A 16,196-nucleotide genomic window follows, 5' to 3' on the forward strand; every position below is an offset into this window, starting at 1 on the left:
GCCCGGCCGTGGCACCTGCTCGGCGCTGCCCACTCATGCCGGGTACACCGTGACCCCGTGGGCAACAGCACCGGCTGTGCCACCCCAGGAAAACAGAGCTGCGGTGACACCCCAGGGTAACACCTCGGCACTGGGGACAGGGGGGCTCGCAGGGGACCACCGAATCCATCCCCATCCTGGTTATGCAGCATGGGGCCGGCTGGCGGGCAGGGGCTGCAGAGGGATGGGGGCCGTGCTGGGGGCTGCCTTCCCCCCCCCCACCGCCACCGCCTGCTCTGCCTGCTGACCACGCAGTCCTGCCCTGAAAGGTTAGGGTGGTAAAAATAGAGTGGGGCCATGGGCAGGCGGGAGGCACCTGACCCCGCTGGCATGTCGAGGGGCTGCGGCAGCTCTGCCGAGGAGCGGGGGACGCCGGTTTTTGGGGACCTCAGCCCCCAGGGTTGGGAAGTTCCCAGCGGGGGAGTCAGCGGGCGGCATCGCCCGGGCTGGCAGGGCCAGGGAGAGGGTGGCTTGGCCGGGGCTGGCTCGTCTAGGAGGTGCAGGGGGCCCCCGAGGGCAGCCCCCCCTGCTTCAGCCGCAGGCTGCTGGTCCAGCCCCGGGGACAGAGGTTGAAGCTGTGGATGCCCGGGCTTTTGGCCCCCGAGTCTTCGGAGTCGAGGGAGACGTCCGAGTCCGTCGGGGACCGGGAGGTGCAGCGCTTGGCCGAGGATCGCCCACCCACCACGGGGGATGGCAGGGGACTCTTGGGGCTGGGGGACAGCCCGGGGACGGGGCAGGAGGACACGCTGGGTGACAGCAGAAGCCGGCGACCCTCTGCCCAGGAGGCACGGGGCATCCCGGGAGAGGCGCAAAATTGGGGGCCATCCACCCGGGGCGATCGCAGGGGACTTTTGTGGGTGGGCGAGGGGCTGCCCAGGCTCCCCGGCACGCTGCCGGCAGCCTGCAGCGCCGGGGCTCGGGAGCTCTCCGGCCGCGCTGGCCGGGGAGACTGGGGCAGACTGGGGGGGCCGGCAGGGATGGGGGTGAAGGGTCGGGAACCCTCCGGCCCCACAGCTTTGGGAGAGGAACTCTTCCTCCGGGCAGCGTTGATGATGTTCCTGGCGAGCCGCGCTTGCATCTGCCGGCTGGCCCGAGGGTCGGCGTCCTGCCGCAGCGGGGACAGGGACCTCTCGCTCCACGGAGGGGACGTGGGGGGTCCCTCATCCAGCTCAGGCACCGAGGCCGGGCTGGCCCAGCCGTCCAGGCTGCCCGGGCGCCGCATCGGCCGGGGGGTCCAGGTGGGTGAGGCGGGGAGGGACGGCCGCCTTTCCTGGAGGGGGACAGAGAGCAGGTTAGTGCCGGCACCGCTCGGCGGGACGAGAGGGACAGGGGCAGGATTGGTGCCGGGGCGAGCTTCGTGCTGGCTCAGCCCCGCGGGAACCGGGGATGCCTGCTCGTGCATTGCACCTCCTGCAAGGTCCCCCAAAATGCATTTGCCTCTGCACCCCCCCCACCCCTCACCAGCCGAGGAAGCTGAGGCAGGCTGAGCCTGCAATTAGTCAGCCTTGCCCAAAACAGGACCCAGGACCTCTCACGACCTGCAGCTTCCTAAAGCCTCCCTCTGGGTGACACACAGAGACCCCCCCACCCCGCGCCGCCCCAAAGGTCCACCACCCAGCAGCTGCTCCCCAGCCAGCAGGAAAGAGAAGAGCCAGGTCTGACAGCGCAGAGAGTGTATTCAGAAAGAGGAGGGAGGGGGGAAAAAAAAAGAGAAAAACGCAGGAGAAATAAAAAGCACAGTTGAAAGGCAACTCGTTACCGTGGGGAGAGCGGCAGGAGCGAGGGATGGGCAGAGGCAAGGCTGGACCACGAGCATCAGGCTGAGCATCACCCAGCGGGCCTGTCCTCCTCTACCCGGCACATCCCTCGCTCCTGGCCGTGCCAAGCAGCGCTGCCTGTCCCCAGCTCCAGCACCAAGCACGGGGAGGGACAGGGACCCCGCGGTGTCCCCGGTTTCGGCACCATGGGGCTCTGCCATTCCCCCGGGGATGTGGCTCTTCCTCCGCAGTGTGGAAGCAAACGAGGACAGATCCCGAAGGAGCAGCAGAAGAAACAGGAGCAGGCACAGTGAGGCAGAAAGGCGGTGTGTCCTCTCTGGGTTTGCTTTGGTAGGAGGCCGAGAGGAGCCGGCAGGACAGAAGGGCTGCAGGTGAACGGGCAGAGCCGGCAGCTGCCGGTTATGAGAGCTGGAAAGGCAGGAGGCGAGGAAAGGACGGAGCCAGAGATGCAATGCTCCATACAGTTTCCAGGCGAGAGAAGAAAGCAAGCGCCGGCGGCCCCTCGGGACGGGCAGGCTCCCGATGGCTCTTTGGGATCCCGCAGGCTCCATGGCCCCAACTCCTGCCGCCACCCCGGGACCCCTCGGCTCCCATTACACCGGGGGGCTCGCCCCTGTCCTGGCACTGCAGCCTCCCAGCTACTTCTTTTTTCTATTTCCTTTTCTTTTTTCCCCCTTTTTTGTGGTTGGTTTGGCTTTCGGAACGCCCATGAGCAGTTAGGGAGGACTTGGCCAGCGGAGGGAAGCCTTAAGCCCCCATGTTTTTCTCTCCACCACCGCTACTTGTAGTAAAAAGAAGGTTTCCACACCTGCGGCTCGATGCCGGCGTTCCTGGTGGAGTAGGAGGGCCGGGGTGCCTGGAAGCCTCCCTTTGCTCGGGGCGGCAGCAGGCGGCACGGGGAGGCCAGCAGCACCTCGTTCGGGGCTCCGGGACCGGCACGGCTGTCATGAGTCAGGGGCAGAGCCCCGGCGGCACCAGGGAAGGGGCTGGAGGTGGTCTGGCCGGCACCGGGCACGGCGGGGGGATGCCAAACAGGGGAAGGAGGCAACGGAGAGGTCGGGCAGGAGGTTTGCTGGGAGTAGGGGTAGGCGTCGGGAAGAGAAGGTCTGGGTGGAGGCATCTCCCGGGGCATGGACCTCGCTGGCCCCTTGGATGGAGAGAGGATGAAGAGTGAAGACTGGAGCTGGTAGGGCTGGTGCTTGGAGATCTCCAGCTCCTTCTGGGAGACCTCATTTTCCATCAGGTTGCCGCCGTACAGAGATGCTGGGGGGGTTTTGGAGGGCCTGGAGGGACTTTTGGAGGGGTGTCTGGAGACCATGGGCGACAGGCAAGCGTTGGCGTCATACCTCCAGGAGGGAGGCAGGGACATGGTGGGAGACGGGGACCGCAGCAGCTCGGGCTGGGAGGGAGCCTCGATGATGAACTTCTCCATCCTGGACTGCCGGCGGGCGAAGAGCTCGGCCCCCTTCCCTCTCGCTTCACTGAGGTTGTGGGTGGGCTGCGGCTTCGGCTTGGGCTTGATGGTGGGAGACTTGAGGCAGGAGGACCACGCCGGAGCATCGTCGGCTGGCGGGAGGTGCTGCCCGCCCCTGGCCGCGCTGTTGGGGACAAAGTTGGCGGCTTCGGCCCCGAGGGCGAAGGGCTCGTCCTCAGCACCGGGCTCCCCCTGCTCCTTCTGCTTCTTCCTGCTGTCCGCGCTCTGAACCAGGTCCAGCAGATCGGGGTTGGGGCCCAGCTTTGGCTTCTCGACGAAGGTGAACATGGACTTTTTGCCGGCTCTACGGGCGGCCGACTCCTCCAGGATCCCTGTTTTGGGCAGAGGGTTCGGTCCGCTCGCCCCGTAGCTCAGGGGGGGACCTGGCAGCATCTTCTGCTCCCGGGGGGGATACAGAGCCGAGTAGGCAGGGGGGGAGCGGACGCGGGTGAGCGGCGGGGGGCTGCTCAGGGTCTCCGCGTAGGTGGGCGGCGGGGGCAGCTCGGTGGCAGGGGGTCCATCCGCCGGCTGACCGCTGGCGGGGGACGACTGGATGCCAAAGGGTCTGGCCGTCCGATTCTTCACGGGCTTGGGCTTGGCCAGGGTGAGATGGACCTCGTAGTACTGCCGGCCCTGCACCCCATTCTGCTGCTGGCTGGCCGGGGATGCCGTCCCGGTGGCCGTCCCCACTGGAGCGCTGGGCACCTTGCCGGGCACCTCGCCGGGCACCTCGCCGTTCTTCTCCTCCTTGGGGCTCTGTGGCAGGGCAAGAGCCGCTGCTGCGCTCAGCCCCGCAGGGGCTCCTGCAACCCCAAGCCCCCCTGCCCTGCTCTCCATCCTGCTGGCCATCCCCTCCTGCACGCCGTTGGTGGCAGCTGATGCCATGTTCTCCTTCAGGTAGATGCTAAGTGGGACCTGCTGGGCTTCGGCAGGCGACTCCCGGCATGGGGAGGCATTCGCCTGCAGCCCTTCTCCCAGGGTGGCGGGCTGGTCAGGCTCTGGCTTCATCCCCTGCCCCTCACCCTCCTCCATGGCTGCTTGCCGAGGCCGGGGCGCGGGGCTCAGTGGCAGCCCCCCGCCATGCCCGGCCCCGGCGAGCCCGTCGACGCGCTGCTTGCGGCGGTTGAAGAGCAGGACGCCCTTGGAGCTGGGGCTGGGTGCCGTGGTGAGCTGCGCCGCGATCCTCCGGCTCCGCGCCTTCGCCTCCTTCAACTCCTTCTCGGAGAGGCTGGCGCTGCGCGAGAGACCTGGAAAGAGGGGAGAGGGGAATTAGGGGGAGCTCAGCGGGGATGTGGGATCTCAGCTCTCCCCACCCAGGACCAGCAGCCCTTTCTCCAGGTATCCCCTGGCATCCCAACCCCTTCCCCGGCAGCTGGGGGAAGGCAGGAGGTTTGCTCCGGGGCTGGGGTACCCAGGGGGGATAACGCAGTCCGGGGGTGATGGGCTGCTAAGCTGCAGCTCTGCGTGCCGAGGGGACAGATGGCAAAGCCCAGGGGACACCCAGGGGCACCCAGGACCTTTCCTCCTGTCCCACCCCATATTTTGGCTGGGCTCTGCATGCCCACCACAGTGACCAGTGACCGTATGGGAAAGGAATTTCTCCAAGGGCTTCGGCAGGTCTCAGGTTGCAGTTCACGTGGGTTTGGCCCCCGGCTCGAAGAGGCAGCGGGCAGGGAAGGGGCGAGCGTGTGTCCCCTGGCCCCTCGCCCCAAATCCTAGCACACTCAGCCCCAAGAGGGCAGGAAAGCAAACCCGGCGTCAGCTGGGAGATGCCAGCCCGCCATAACCTCATGGCAAGGCCGGTGGCCAGCCCCATCTGGGGACTGATTTATAGAGCAACACGAGATGGCAGCAGCCGACAGAAGCTGTGCAGATCCTGACCCGCCGGACACAGACACAGCCCACAGCAAGGAACCAACCTCATGCCTTGGGAGCCCGTGCAAGTGCTAAAAGCAAAGTGCTAAAGCCCGGCGAAAGCCCCATGGTGAGCAGCCGGAGTGCTGCTGAGTTTCTTGTGTGCTGGCCAAAAGGTCAGGGCACCAGCCCTTCCCGAAGGCCAAAAGGATGTGGAGCTGCCGGGAACGCGTTTTCTCAGGGTGAGCAATTTCCTACGAGCTTGCCCTGAAGCACCCGCGGGAAGGGCAACGTCCCCGGCCCTGCCGAGGCCACTGCTCGGCGACGGACACCGGTGCAGAGCATCAGCATCACCCCAGCACCCACCAAGGTGCAGCCCCCTCCCCAAAGGTGCTGCTGGGGTGGCTGTGATGGGGTGGCCCCACTCCGGGCTCGGCAGGGAGGTGGGTGGCCAGGGCTGCCCACCCCAAGCCCCGCTCCTCCAGGCACCACCAGTGCCCCCTCTCCTTCCCTTCCCACCCTTTCCCTTCCCTTCCCATCCCTTCCCTTCATGTGTTTCTCATTTTCTTGCCTTCTGTGCCGCTTGGGAGCCTTCCAGGATATTTTCAGCGGTGGCTCAGCCTACCAGTGAGGGAAGGGATGGATGACTAAGCCAAATCCTTCCAGCGAGCCCACGGTGAAGCAGGAGGGCTGCTGCAAGCTGGGCATCTCCTCTTCCTCACCCTTCATCCCTCCTACCTCCTTCAGCACCCAGCAAGTCCCTGCCCTGGCTCCAGCACCGCCAAGGTGTGCAGGATGGCCCTGCTTCCCTGGAGGGGCCGGAGAGGAGGAGGAGGAGGGTGGATGAGGCCTTTGGGCTGCCCGGCAGGAGGGTTTTGGCTGGGCACGGGGGAGTGGAGGCACAGATGCCAGTGGAAACTCTCCTGGAGACAAGGAGCCCGTCCGCAGCGGCGATGCCGGCGGCCAACATCTCCCCCAGTTAGCGCCCGGCATTGTTTAACGCCCCATTTCTATTTGTTTTGGCGGCGGCACAGAGCGGGGCCGTGGTTTCCTCCGGCCGGGCTGGCTGGAGGGCGGCCAGCACCACGGCTCCCACTCCACGGGGTCGCCCTCGCTGCCTTTATCTTCGAAACAGAGGAGAAAAACGGCCAAGGAGCCGTTGAGAAACAAGCCACAGGCTCCAGATGTCTGTGAATTTTGTGCTCCAAGCCGAGCATCCTCGCTTCCTCGGAGGCTGAGGCCGCCTAAGAAGCCGAGCTCTCGGCGGAGCCATTTCACAGCCTCTCGCTCTTGCTACTGCTTTTTAACAGCAACCGAGGGGCCCTGGGGGATCTCCTCCATGCTGGAGGGATGACTCAGCTCTTGGCCAGCCCGTTCCTGCTTGGACTAGCCGCCGGATACACTCCTGCATAGCCAGGACCAGTGCCGGGATTTGTCCCCCGGGATTTTGCCACCAGGCATCCCCATCCCTTGCTGCTGCCCCGAGCACAGGCATCCCTCCAGGCCAGGGGGTATTGCTGGGTAGGAGCCCCCTGCCTGAAATCCCCCGCTTGGCATCTGTTCCCAGCATCGCCTTGTGGACCCCCATCCCCTGTGCTTTTCCAGCAGCCCCTCTGCCCCTGCCCACCTGGTACCCGCCATTCCCAGGCTGCTCCACCCAAGCCCACGGGAAACAAATCCCTCAGGATACTAATGGGGATGCTGGGGGTAATAATTGCTCTTCACATCCACTGTTTATCACACAGATAGAGAGCACCAAAGCCTCCGGCAGGCCAGAGGAAATTGCAGAGAACCACCCTGTACACCGCCCCGCTTCCACAGCCGCACACAGCCCAGCGGACAGACAGACGGACGGACCCTGCAGCCCTGCTCTGCAGGCACTATTGCAAATGTGGCTCATCATCGCTCAGCCGAGGGTGACGAGCCATCCCCAGCCGAAGGACAGGGACCTCCTCCCTCCCCTCTCTGCTCCAGCCAGAGCTGCAGGATGAGGTTATTCGACCTGGTGTGAGAACTTATACCCATCTGCCACAGTGACCTGCAGCCCGTGCTCCCCTCCCAGCTGCAGGGAACATCTCTTCGTCCTTCCCCGCCACCCCCTGCCAGCCGGGGAGCCTCGAGTAGGCTCCGGCTGGGTGCTTCTCCCCAGCCCCAGGCTGACGGGAGGGAGCTCAATGCACTGAAAATGTCCAGGTGCTGGGGAGGAGGAGGAGGAGGAGGAGGGGCGCAGGGCCGAAGGCAGCCCAAGCAGCGCGGGGAGGAGGAGAAAGCAAAACTATGCGCAGCCGAGGGCGCCAGGGGCTCGTGCAGCACTGGAAACCGGCTTCCGCCCATTAACAGGAGTCCAGTCCAAAATCCAAAGGGTGACTGGCTCTTCTCGTGCTCTTCCACTCTTCCTTCCTTCCTTCCCACGCCATGCACCGGCTTGCCACCGCGCTGCCCTTCGGGAAGGAAACGTCTCCTCTCTCCAAATGTCCCAGCTTCTTCCAAGAACAATGAATCCAGTCCTGCCAGCCCTGTCCGCTGCTGCGTCCCTCTGTTGGGGGGTCCCCCGGCAGCCCCCAGCCCTGAGGTCCAGGGATACTGGGGAAGGAGATGCTCCCTGTGCCATGCAGGACCGCTGGACTCCTGGCACATATTAGCAGCCGGTCACTGGCCACCAGCTGCTATTTTGGTACAAGGCACTTCAGCTCCAGAGGAGCCTATAGATCTCTATCTATATATTTATATAGGCACTTGCTCCATTGGTTTCCTGTAGCTCCAGGAATGACTTCCAGCAACATCCCCCAAATGCAGAGCTTAACAGCTTCTTACCAAGCTGTCACTCATCCTTCCCGCAGCATGTACTGTGCTCTCTCCTCCAGAGTGAGGATGACGAGGGTGATGAAAGGCATTTTTGTTGCTCTCGCCTCTTGGCCAGATGGGAAAAATAAAATTCCTTCCAGCTCAGCTTTCCATGCAAAGATGGGTCCCCCCGCACAGTGCTACTGCAGAGTGTCTGAAGTCCAGCCAGCAAAGGATGGAGTCACCATCTGACCCCAAATGATGGTTAAGGATGTATCAGACCCTGCCTGTGGCCCACCCTGCCCTGACATGGACTCCAAGAGCTGGGATGAGACGAGGATGTAGCCCCAAATTGCAGGGAGGGGAGATACCCCAGGGGTCTCTCAGCTGACAGATTCAGTGGAAGCTGCTGGTCTTGACGTGGCCGGGATGTCACAAAAAGAAAAAGAGCGACTTGGAAGCTGTCACCTTGCAGGGGTGGGTGGCTGCGAGCACCGGGCACGGTGGTGAGAAGTCCTTGTACGGAGAAGCCAAGAGGTACCAGAGTCCCGATGGGGCCGGCGGGATGCAACAGGCCATGTGAAATCTTGGACTCAGGGCTGGCAGGCGACTCCAAAACCTCTGATTTGGGCTGTCTGTCCCTAGCTTGCTCCTGGGTCAGACACTCGCCCATCCCAACGCTGCAGCCCACCTTGGCCAGCTCGCAGGATGATGCTCACGATGTCCCACCGGGCCAAGCACAGCACGGACCAGAAACCCCAAATCCACCTTCGCACAGCGCAACAGCCGCTATCCATAACACGCAGGCGCTTTTCCCCCTTTCCGACTATTTCTTGGTCTGCGGTGAGTCAACCCAAATGGTGCCTCTTACTGGCAAGATCCCATTGGCAAAACCCAGAATTAAACTGAGAGAAACCCCATCTCTCCAGAGGGACACACGCCGCTGCTGTGCCACCTCCCTGCCACAAACCCGAACACACATCTACAGCCGGGCAGTGCTGGGGAGGGGGAATCCAGTGTTTTCACCCAAACATTGAGGGCTTTGGACACCGAGGAAATGTAAGCAGGTTTTTTGGCAGAGAAGGCAGCTGGCCTTTTGCCCCAACTACAGCTGTGCAGGATTTTTTACAATGCACACTAACTCACACACATTTAAGTCTGCACTTCCCTCCAGCTCCCAGTTATCCCAAATAATCTGCTGCTAGGAAAACAAGGAGGGTAGCGCAGACAGGCAGTCGAGCTAGCTAGAAACAGATACGATTGAAACACACGGATAAAAATATGACTATTTTCTGCCTCATTCCCAGCTTCCAACCCTCCTGTACCGCAGATATAAAACCTCCATGAAGTTTTTATCCATGCTGGCCTTGCAGACCCGAAAAGCCCCGGCTCAAGCGGTGGGTGCCGTGGTGGGAGCAACCTCGCCTGCCTGGCAGGACGCACCGTGCTGGGCCTCTCCTCGCGGGCGCCTTTGCCAGTGACAAAATCTGGCACAGCGAGAAAATTCGATGCGCTTGCAAGTTTTCTCTGCGCTCTGTTCGCAAGGGCTTTGCTGGATTTGGAGCTGTTTGCCTCCCCACGCTCCTCCCGGCTCGCAGCCATGCCCCTGCTTTGCCCGGCGCTCAGCACCCAAATCCTGCCGAAAATGGCCCCGCGGTCTCCATGCAGCAAGCCCTGGGGCACCCATCTCCCACCTGGGGGGAGGAGGAGAAGGGGCTGGGGGTTAAATTTTAATGGGGACTGGCTGCCCCTGCCCCAGCCTCACTTCCCCGGGGCACGCCAAGCCGAGGGGATACAGCGAGCAGCCCCAGCCCTGCGTGCATCCGCACTGGGGAAGAAGAGGCCGCTGCTACCGCAGAAGTGGAGGCAGCACCTTCCCCCAGCCAGCCCAAATTAAGCTTTTAGCTTTGCAAAAGGAGGCTGGAGCTGGGCAGACCTCCTCCAGGCTGCCTTGCCATCCATCTGCCCGGCACGCAGCAGAGCCAGCCCATCCCATGGCCGGGTACCACGGGGACCCCATCCCGCCTGGCAAGCGAGTCCCAGTCCCTCTGTGCCCGCTGGTGCTCGGACTCGCCGTGACACATCCCAGGCTGCCGGGGTCCCAGTGAGAGCCCCGCCGGGCTGGTGCCACGAGCCGAAGGTGCTGGCCTGGTGAGAGAAGGTCATCTGGCTCGGCTTGTCCCCGTCAGATGGACCGAGCGGGGAGGGGAGTGGGACGAAACGGGGCCTTCGCCTGTCCCTTGCACAACCCGTAAGGGATCCATCCCGCTGGCTGCCAAGCCGGACGGACAGACCTCGTGTCTCCAGCACGGGGTGGCATGGCCAGGGGAGATCACGTCCCCATCGCAGGGGACGGGGGGGGGACGTTGCCTGGGAAGACACTCTGCAGAGCTGGGAGGTGCGACCCTGCCAAGACCCCCGCGTCTCCCCACGTCCCCCCACTGTTCCTCCCACGCCCCACACCAGACCCCCAGGTGTGGGCAGAGGGAACCGTCACCCTCCTGGCTAATTTATAGAGAGAGAAACCCCGCTTAGCCCCCATCTCCCCCCCCCCGGGCTGTGTGCGGCTCCACTCACCTGCCCTTCACCCACCAGCAACACCCCACGGAGGGATTCTGGGCGTGCACTCCCAGACCCCCAAGCACCCCAGGACCCCCTATGCACCCCATAGCCCCCCCACCCGTGCACTACCAGCCCCTGGCACCCCCACATCCCACCACCGCCCTCACCCCCCCCCCCCCCTGCTCTCCCACCCACCACCTTCCCTCCCACTGGGATCCCAGTGACACCCCCAAACCCCCCTGCTCCCTGTCCCGGCTACTCCCACCCCCCCCCTCCCCCCCCCCAACCCGGCCGGTTGCCCCCCAGCCCCCTCGGTAGTCCCCCCCCCCCCAGCCCCGCAGCCCCTCCCGGGGGCAACCGCCGCCTCCCCAGCCCCGGCCCTACCCGCGGTGCCGGTGCCGGTGCCGGTGCCGGTGCCGGTGCCGCCGCCGCCCCTCGCAGCCCGACTGCACCGGGGAGGAGGCGGCGGGCAGGAAAGTTGCGGCAGCTCCGCCCTCGGAGCGGGCCCCGGGGGGGGGGGGGGGTTGGGGGGGGGGGGAACGGGGACGACGACGACGGCGGGGCGGGGGCCGGGGGGTGGCGGGTCCCACCGGTCCTGGTCCTGCCCTCCCCGACCGACCGACCGGACGGGACGCGTCCCTCTCCCCCCCGCCCCCGCACCGGCGGCACCGGCAAGCCGTCCCGGTTGCCCCCGGCGGCCCTGCCCCGCCGCTTCCCGTCCCGGCTGGGTCTGCCCTGGGTCTGCTGTCGGGGGGAGAGCAGCCGGGGCATCCCCTTACCCAGCCCTGCGCATCCCCCTGATCCCATCCTGGGGCATCCCCTTACCCAGCCCTGTGCATCCCCGTGATCCCATCCTGGGGCATCCCCTTACCCAGCCCTGTGCATCCCCGTGATCCCATCCTGGGGCATCCCCCTTATCCTTGCCCTGCGCATCCCCCTTATCCTTGCCCTGGACAACCCCTTTACCCAGCCCTGCACATCCCCCTTACCCAGCCCTGTGCATCCCCTTACCCAGCCCTGCACATCCCCCTGATCCCATCCTGGGGCATCCCCTTACCCAGCCCTGCACATCCCCCTGATCCCATCCTGGGGCATCCCCTTACCCAGCCCTGCGTATCCCCGTGATCCCATCCTGGGGTATCCCCTTACCCAGCCCTGCGCATCCCCCTGATCCCATCCTGGGGTATCCCCCTTACCCAGCCCTGCGCATACCCTTACCAAGCCCTCCACATCCCCTTATCCAATCCTGGAGCATCCCCTTATCCTTGCCCTGTGCACCCCCTTACCCAGCCCTGCACATCCCCCTTACCCAGCCCTGTGCATCCCCTTACCCAGCCCTGCACATCCCCCTGATCCCATCCTGGGGCATCCCCTTACCCAGCCCTGCGTATCCCCGTGATCCCATCCTGGGGTATCCCCTTACCCAGCCCTGCGCATCCCCCTGATCCCATCCTGGGGTATCCCCCTTACCCAGCCCTGCGCATACCCTTACCAAGCCCTCCACATCCCCTTATCCAATCCTGGAGCATCCCCTTATCCTTGCCCTGTGCACCCCCTTACCCAGCCCTGCACATCCCCCTTACCCAGCCCTGCACATCCCCCTTACCCAGCCCTGCGCATCCGCCTTATCCCATCCTGGGGCATCCCCCTTACCCCGCCCTACACATCCCCCTTATCCCATCCTGGGACATCCCCTTATCCTTGCCCTGCGCATCCCCCTTCCCCAGCCCCACACATCCCCCTTCCCCAGCTCTGCGCATCGCCTTACCCCCAACCCTCGCCCCCTTGCCCTCCTCCCAGCCCCGCTGGGGACCTGCAGCCCCATACGTTTCAGATACTGGCGGGGAAGCAGGGCCTTCCCTTGCTGCCGGTTTCCCCAGTGCCTAAAGAGCTGGGGGGTACTTGGAGCTGGGCAAAAATCCAGCACGGGTGTCACCGCCTTGGGGACCCTCTGGGAAGAGCACTGAAAGCTCTCTGCCAGGGGTGGTCTGCTCCCAGTGACGGGGGGACCACAGCCCCGGGTGACGTGATTCCTGGGGAGCCAGCATCACCTCCCACCTCCACCACCCCGCTCCAGCTGGGGCTGCAGAGCTCCCGGGCACCGCTGCGGGTGGGACCAGCCTCACCCCCTTCCCTCGCCTGTCCGCACCACAAGATGAGCTCTTAGCTTTATTTTTTGCCTTTCTAATTTCCTTTCTTCCTGCCCCTCTTTGCTTTTTTGTGCTTTTCTGGTTTTTGAGGGAGACTGGCGCTGCCTCGGCAGCCCCCAGGGAGCGAAACCTTCTGTTTATTTGCACACCAGACAGAGAAACCAGTCCTGCCTCCTGCATCTCCCAGCCGCTGCCTCTACCCCGGGCTCCTGTGCTCCCCAGCCTGCCCCGAGAGATGCCAACCAGCTTGGGCCGCTGTGCTGGATATATGGGAGCAGACAGCCTGGCCTTGGGCTGCTGGACGGGGACCAAAGGGGCACCTGGGACCTGCCTGGGTGCTTCTGCACCGCTCGGGCGTAGGGGGGGGGCACCTGCTTGGCTCCCAGCTCTCAGGACCACCCCTGCATGATTTTGGGTGCAGATGGATGCACCCCTTTTTCTTGCAGGAGCTGCATGGGGTGGGGGTTCCTGTACTCCCAGCCGGCTAAGGAGAAGAGGAGCAAATCCCCGACACCTCCCGGGGGGGGCTCCTGCTGCAGAGGCAGTCCCAACGTCACGGGCGTGGGGACCTGCCCTTCCCTCCCTCTTCTGTTGCCGTCCCTGCTCTGAACCAAACCTCTCCTTTGCAAACCTGCAGGGCTTTTGCAAGGTCCCGGCACTGCTGCCGGCACTCAGGACCCTCAGCGACATCCTGCCCGGAGGCTCTGGAAAGTCTGACGGGTCCCGCAGGCAGCGGCTGGTGGTGATCTCACTTGGAGGGGGAGGAAACGGGACAGACAAACTCTTTCCAACAAACCTGTTGAGTTACTTTAAAATTCCAGGCTGGCAGCAAAAGTGCTGGATGGCGGCGCGGGTTAGGAAAATGCTGAGCCTGGACAGAGTCAGGCCTGACCTTTCCCCACCGCAGATCTGCCGTCCCAGAGCAGAGTGAGAAATGGGAAGACTATTTGGGTCCATCTGGTTTGTGTGCTGAGCCCTGAAACACGACGCCCGTACGGCCCGGGGAGCTGCTGGGGCAGCAGCGAGCCAAGGAGCTTGGCTGAGTTTCCCAGCCCTCAACCCGTCCGGGGAGCTGCTGGCTTTGAGGACGTCCGACACCCCAAAAAGGAAGGGGATGGATTCTGGACACCGGGTTCATGTTGAGCATCCCCAGGCGGTCCCGTCCCTCCCCATCCTGGGGGCTGCTTTGGGAAAACCAGGCTGTGAGCAGAGCAGCAGCATCCGATAACGCCATCCCATGGGGACAGTGACACACCTGCCTCGGCGCCGGGTGGCAGCTGAGATAGCAGCTGGGCAGGAGCAAAATAGAAAGAAGGGTGGAAACGGGGTTTAAATATGGGTCTGATGCCTGTAAGAGGATGGGTCTAATCCTGTGGGAGCATCTCCCCTGGGTGGGGAGGTCTGCGGTAACCCTAGATATGTGCCTGTATTTGTGTCACCACGGCAGAAGGGACAGTCACAGAGGGGAACGGCTGTGAAGCAGGGCTGCAAAGCGAGGCGATGGCAGAGAACATGGTAGGAGCCAACCGACCTGAAATAAAGTGCTTAATTTTTAAAGCAGGGGCTTGAAAGAGAGATGGCCTCAAGCCACGTAACAAATTCTTGGCCATCCCTGCCCCGACCGACCGGGGAGAGGTGTCCCCGTCCCAGGCAGCACCCCAGGAGCTGGCCCTGATCACCCCCCTCTTGGCAGGGTCCCGCCAAGCCCCAAGGCCAGGGTGAGGGCCAGGATCCCACGCCGCTTGTGCCCCGCTCGGGGTTCGGTTGAGCTCTTGGAGACTGCGAGAACCCGCCTGCTGCCTTCCCACCCCCCTCCAGAGAAAAGCCACAGATTCCTCCTTATTTTTAAGGCCAGAGAGATCATCTCAAGCTAAAAAAGTCCCAGCAGCTCAGCCGGGAGCCTGGGACCTCTAACCCGTCGGAGGTCCTGCCCTGGGAAGAGCCGGGTGTTCCCACCACCGTGTTGGGCAGGGGCAGCCCCGGCCCCAGGAGCACACCAGCGCTTTTTGGGGTGGGGGACAGTGGCCAAAGGGGGTTTCTCTTACCTGCTTTCCTCGGCTCGCCGGCAGGGTTGATGAGGACCCGCTGAATCTTCACCACTTTCCACTCCTGGCTGGGGTCAGCCGTGGGGCTGGCTGCTGCAGGGGGCAGCTCTGGGGCAGAGCCAGGGCATTTTGGGGGGGCTGCAGGTTCAGTTGCCAAGGCCAGGCTGCCGTTGTCCGCCGAAGGACCTGGCGCGTCCCCATGGAGCCCCCTGGGCTCCCGCCGGCAGCTCCCGCTCGCCTTCCCCCCCGGTGGTCCTGTCCATCCCTCCTGCTCAACTGCCTCAGAGGCAGGAGCATCCCGGAGCTGACGGCACCTCTGCCCCCCTCTGCTCCCCCTCTCCTGCCAACAGCCGGCGTCCCCCTCGGTGTCCCCCTTGGCCGTCCCGCAGACACACGGGTTTTGTGCAGCCTCGCCGGGAGTGGGGCAGCCGGGCTGGATTTGCAGACAGGGCTGCCGGAGCCTTGCCTTCAGCATCTTCGCCACTTTCCTTCGCTGGCACTCCACAGCCTTTCAAACCCGCTCCGCATGGCCGAGGGGCTGGCTCCTCCCCGGCAGCATCCCTCGGAGCATGGGCAGCGTCCCGGAGGGAAGATGGCCACGTGCTGGGCACGAGCCCAGCTTTAGTCCTCTTGCAGGCAGGAGGACCAGGCGTGATGCCACGGGAGCAGGCAGCTTTCGAAAATCCAGCCGCAGGGATTTGCCCGGAGGACACACGTCACCAAGGAGGATTTTGCAGGAATTTCTCTTGTCCAGGTGGGCAGATGAGCAGCATCTAAAGACCTGTACAAAGGGAAGAGGGAGCGTTACGGATGCTTGTGCATGCACTGATTTCCTCTGGCTGCAGCCAGCGGAGCGGTTCCCGGCACCCCCAGCCTGGGCTGCAGCCCCAGCACTGCTGCCCACGCGGAAGGACCCCCTGAGATGCAAACACTCCCTAACAGCTCATTTGGAAGTGCCCCCCACCGCTCACCACCCCGGCATCCTCAACCCTTCCATCCTCACCCTGGGGACAGCACCCAGGGCCAGAGCCCAGTGCCCGGCTCCCTTTGCTTTTGCAGCCCAGACGTGGCTGCAGACACCCCCGTTTGCGGCCAGCACTGGGGGACGGTTGCTGCTCAGGAGGTGGGAGCATTCGGGGAAGAAGCCCGTTCCCTGTAGACGGGGTTTGCTCAGGGTTAGCAGGAGCCTTGGCTCCCACCTCCACCCCGCTGGAAAGCAAAATTCCCAGCATCCAGCTAACAAAGCTGTGTTTAACCATTGAGTGACTCACGCGGCGCCGAGACAAGCGCAGACAGACCCTCTTCCTTTCTGCCGAGCACAAATCCTGCTGAATGACGAACGCACGCACTGACACAGTCGAGAGGCGAGGTATCAGCTGGGAGAGGGGGATGTCATCGCTCCCGGGACAGGACGTGGGTTACAGCGAAAGAGGGAAAATCCTGTGCTGTGAGTCGTCCACAGCCGCTCAGCGCAGCGTCACCCAGCCCCGCTCACTGCAAGGCTGGGTCC

At 64.1% G+C, this 16,196-nt stretch overlaps 1 protein-coding gene across 1 annotated transcript; it reads right to left on the reverse strand.

Annotated features, from left to right (window-relative positions):
- Nucleotides 1-520: 520 nt before the first annotated feature.
- On the reverse strand, nt 521-15,802 carry SYNPO (synaptopodin). Its single transcript, XM_049829530.1, has 4 exons — nt 15,690-15,802; nt 14,687-15,467; nt 2,626-4,538; nt 521-1,309 (listed from the first exon to the last, which is right to left on the reverse strand). Exons 2-4 carry the CDS (start codon nt 15,159-15,161, stop codon nt 530-532), a joined length of 3,168 nt encoding a protein of 1,055 aa, XP_049685487.1. The 5' UTR covers nt 15,162-15,467; nt 15,690-15,802; the 3' UTR covers nt 521-529.
- Between the last annotated feature and the right edge of the window lie 394 nt (nt 15,803-16,196).

The sequence above is a fragment of the Accipiter gentilis genome, chromosome 26 (genome assembly GCF_929443795.1).
Source record: "Accipiter gentilis chromosome 26, bAccGen1.1, whole genome shotgun sequence".
Classification (NCBI taxonomy): domain Eukaryota; kingdom Metazoa; phylum Chordata; class Aves; order Accipitriformes; family Accipitridae; genus Astur; species Astur gentilis.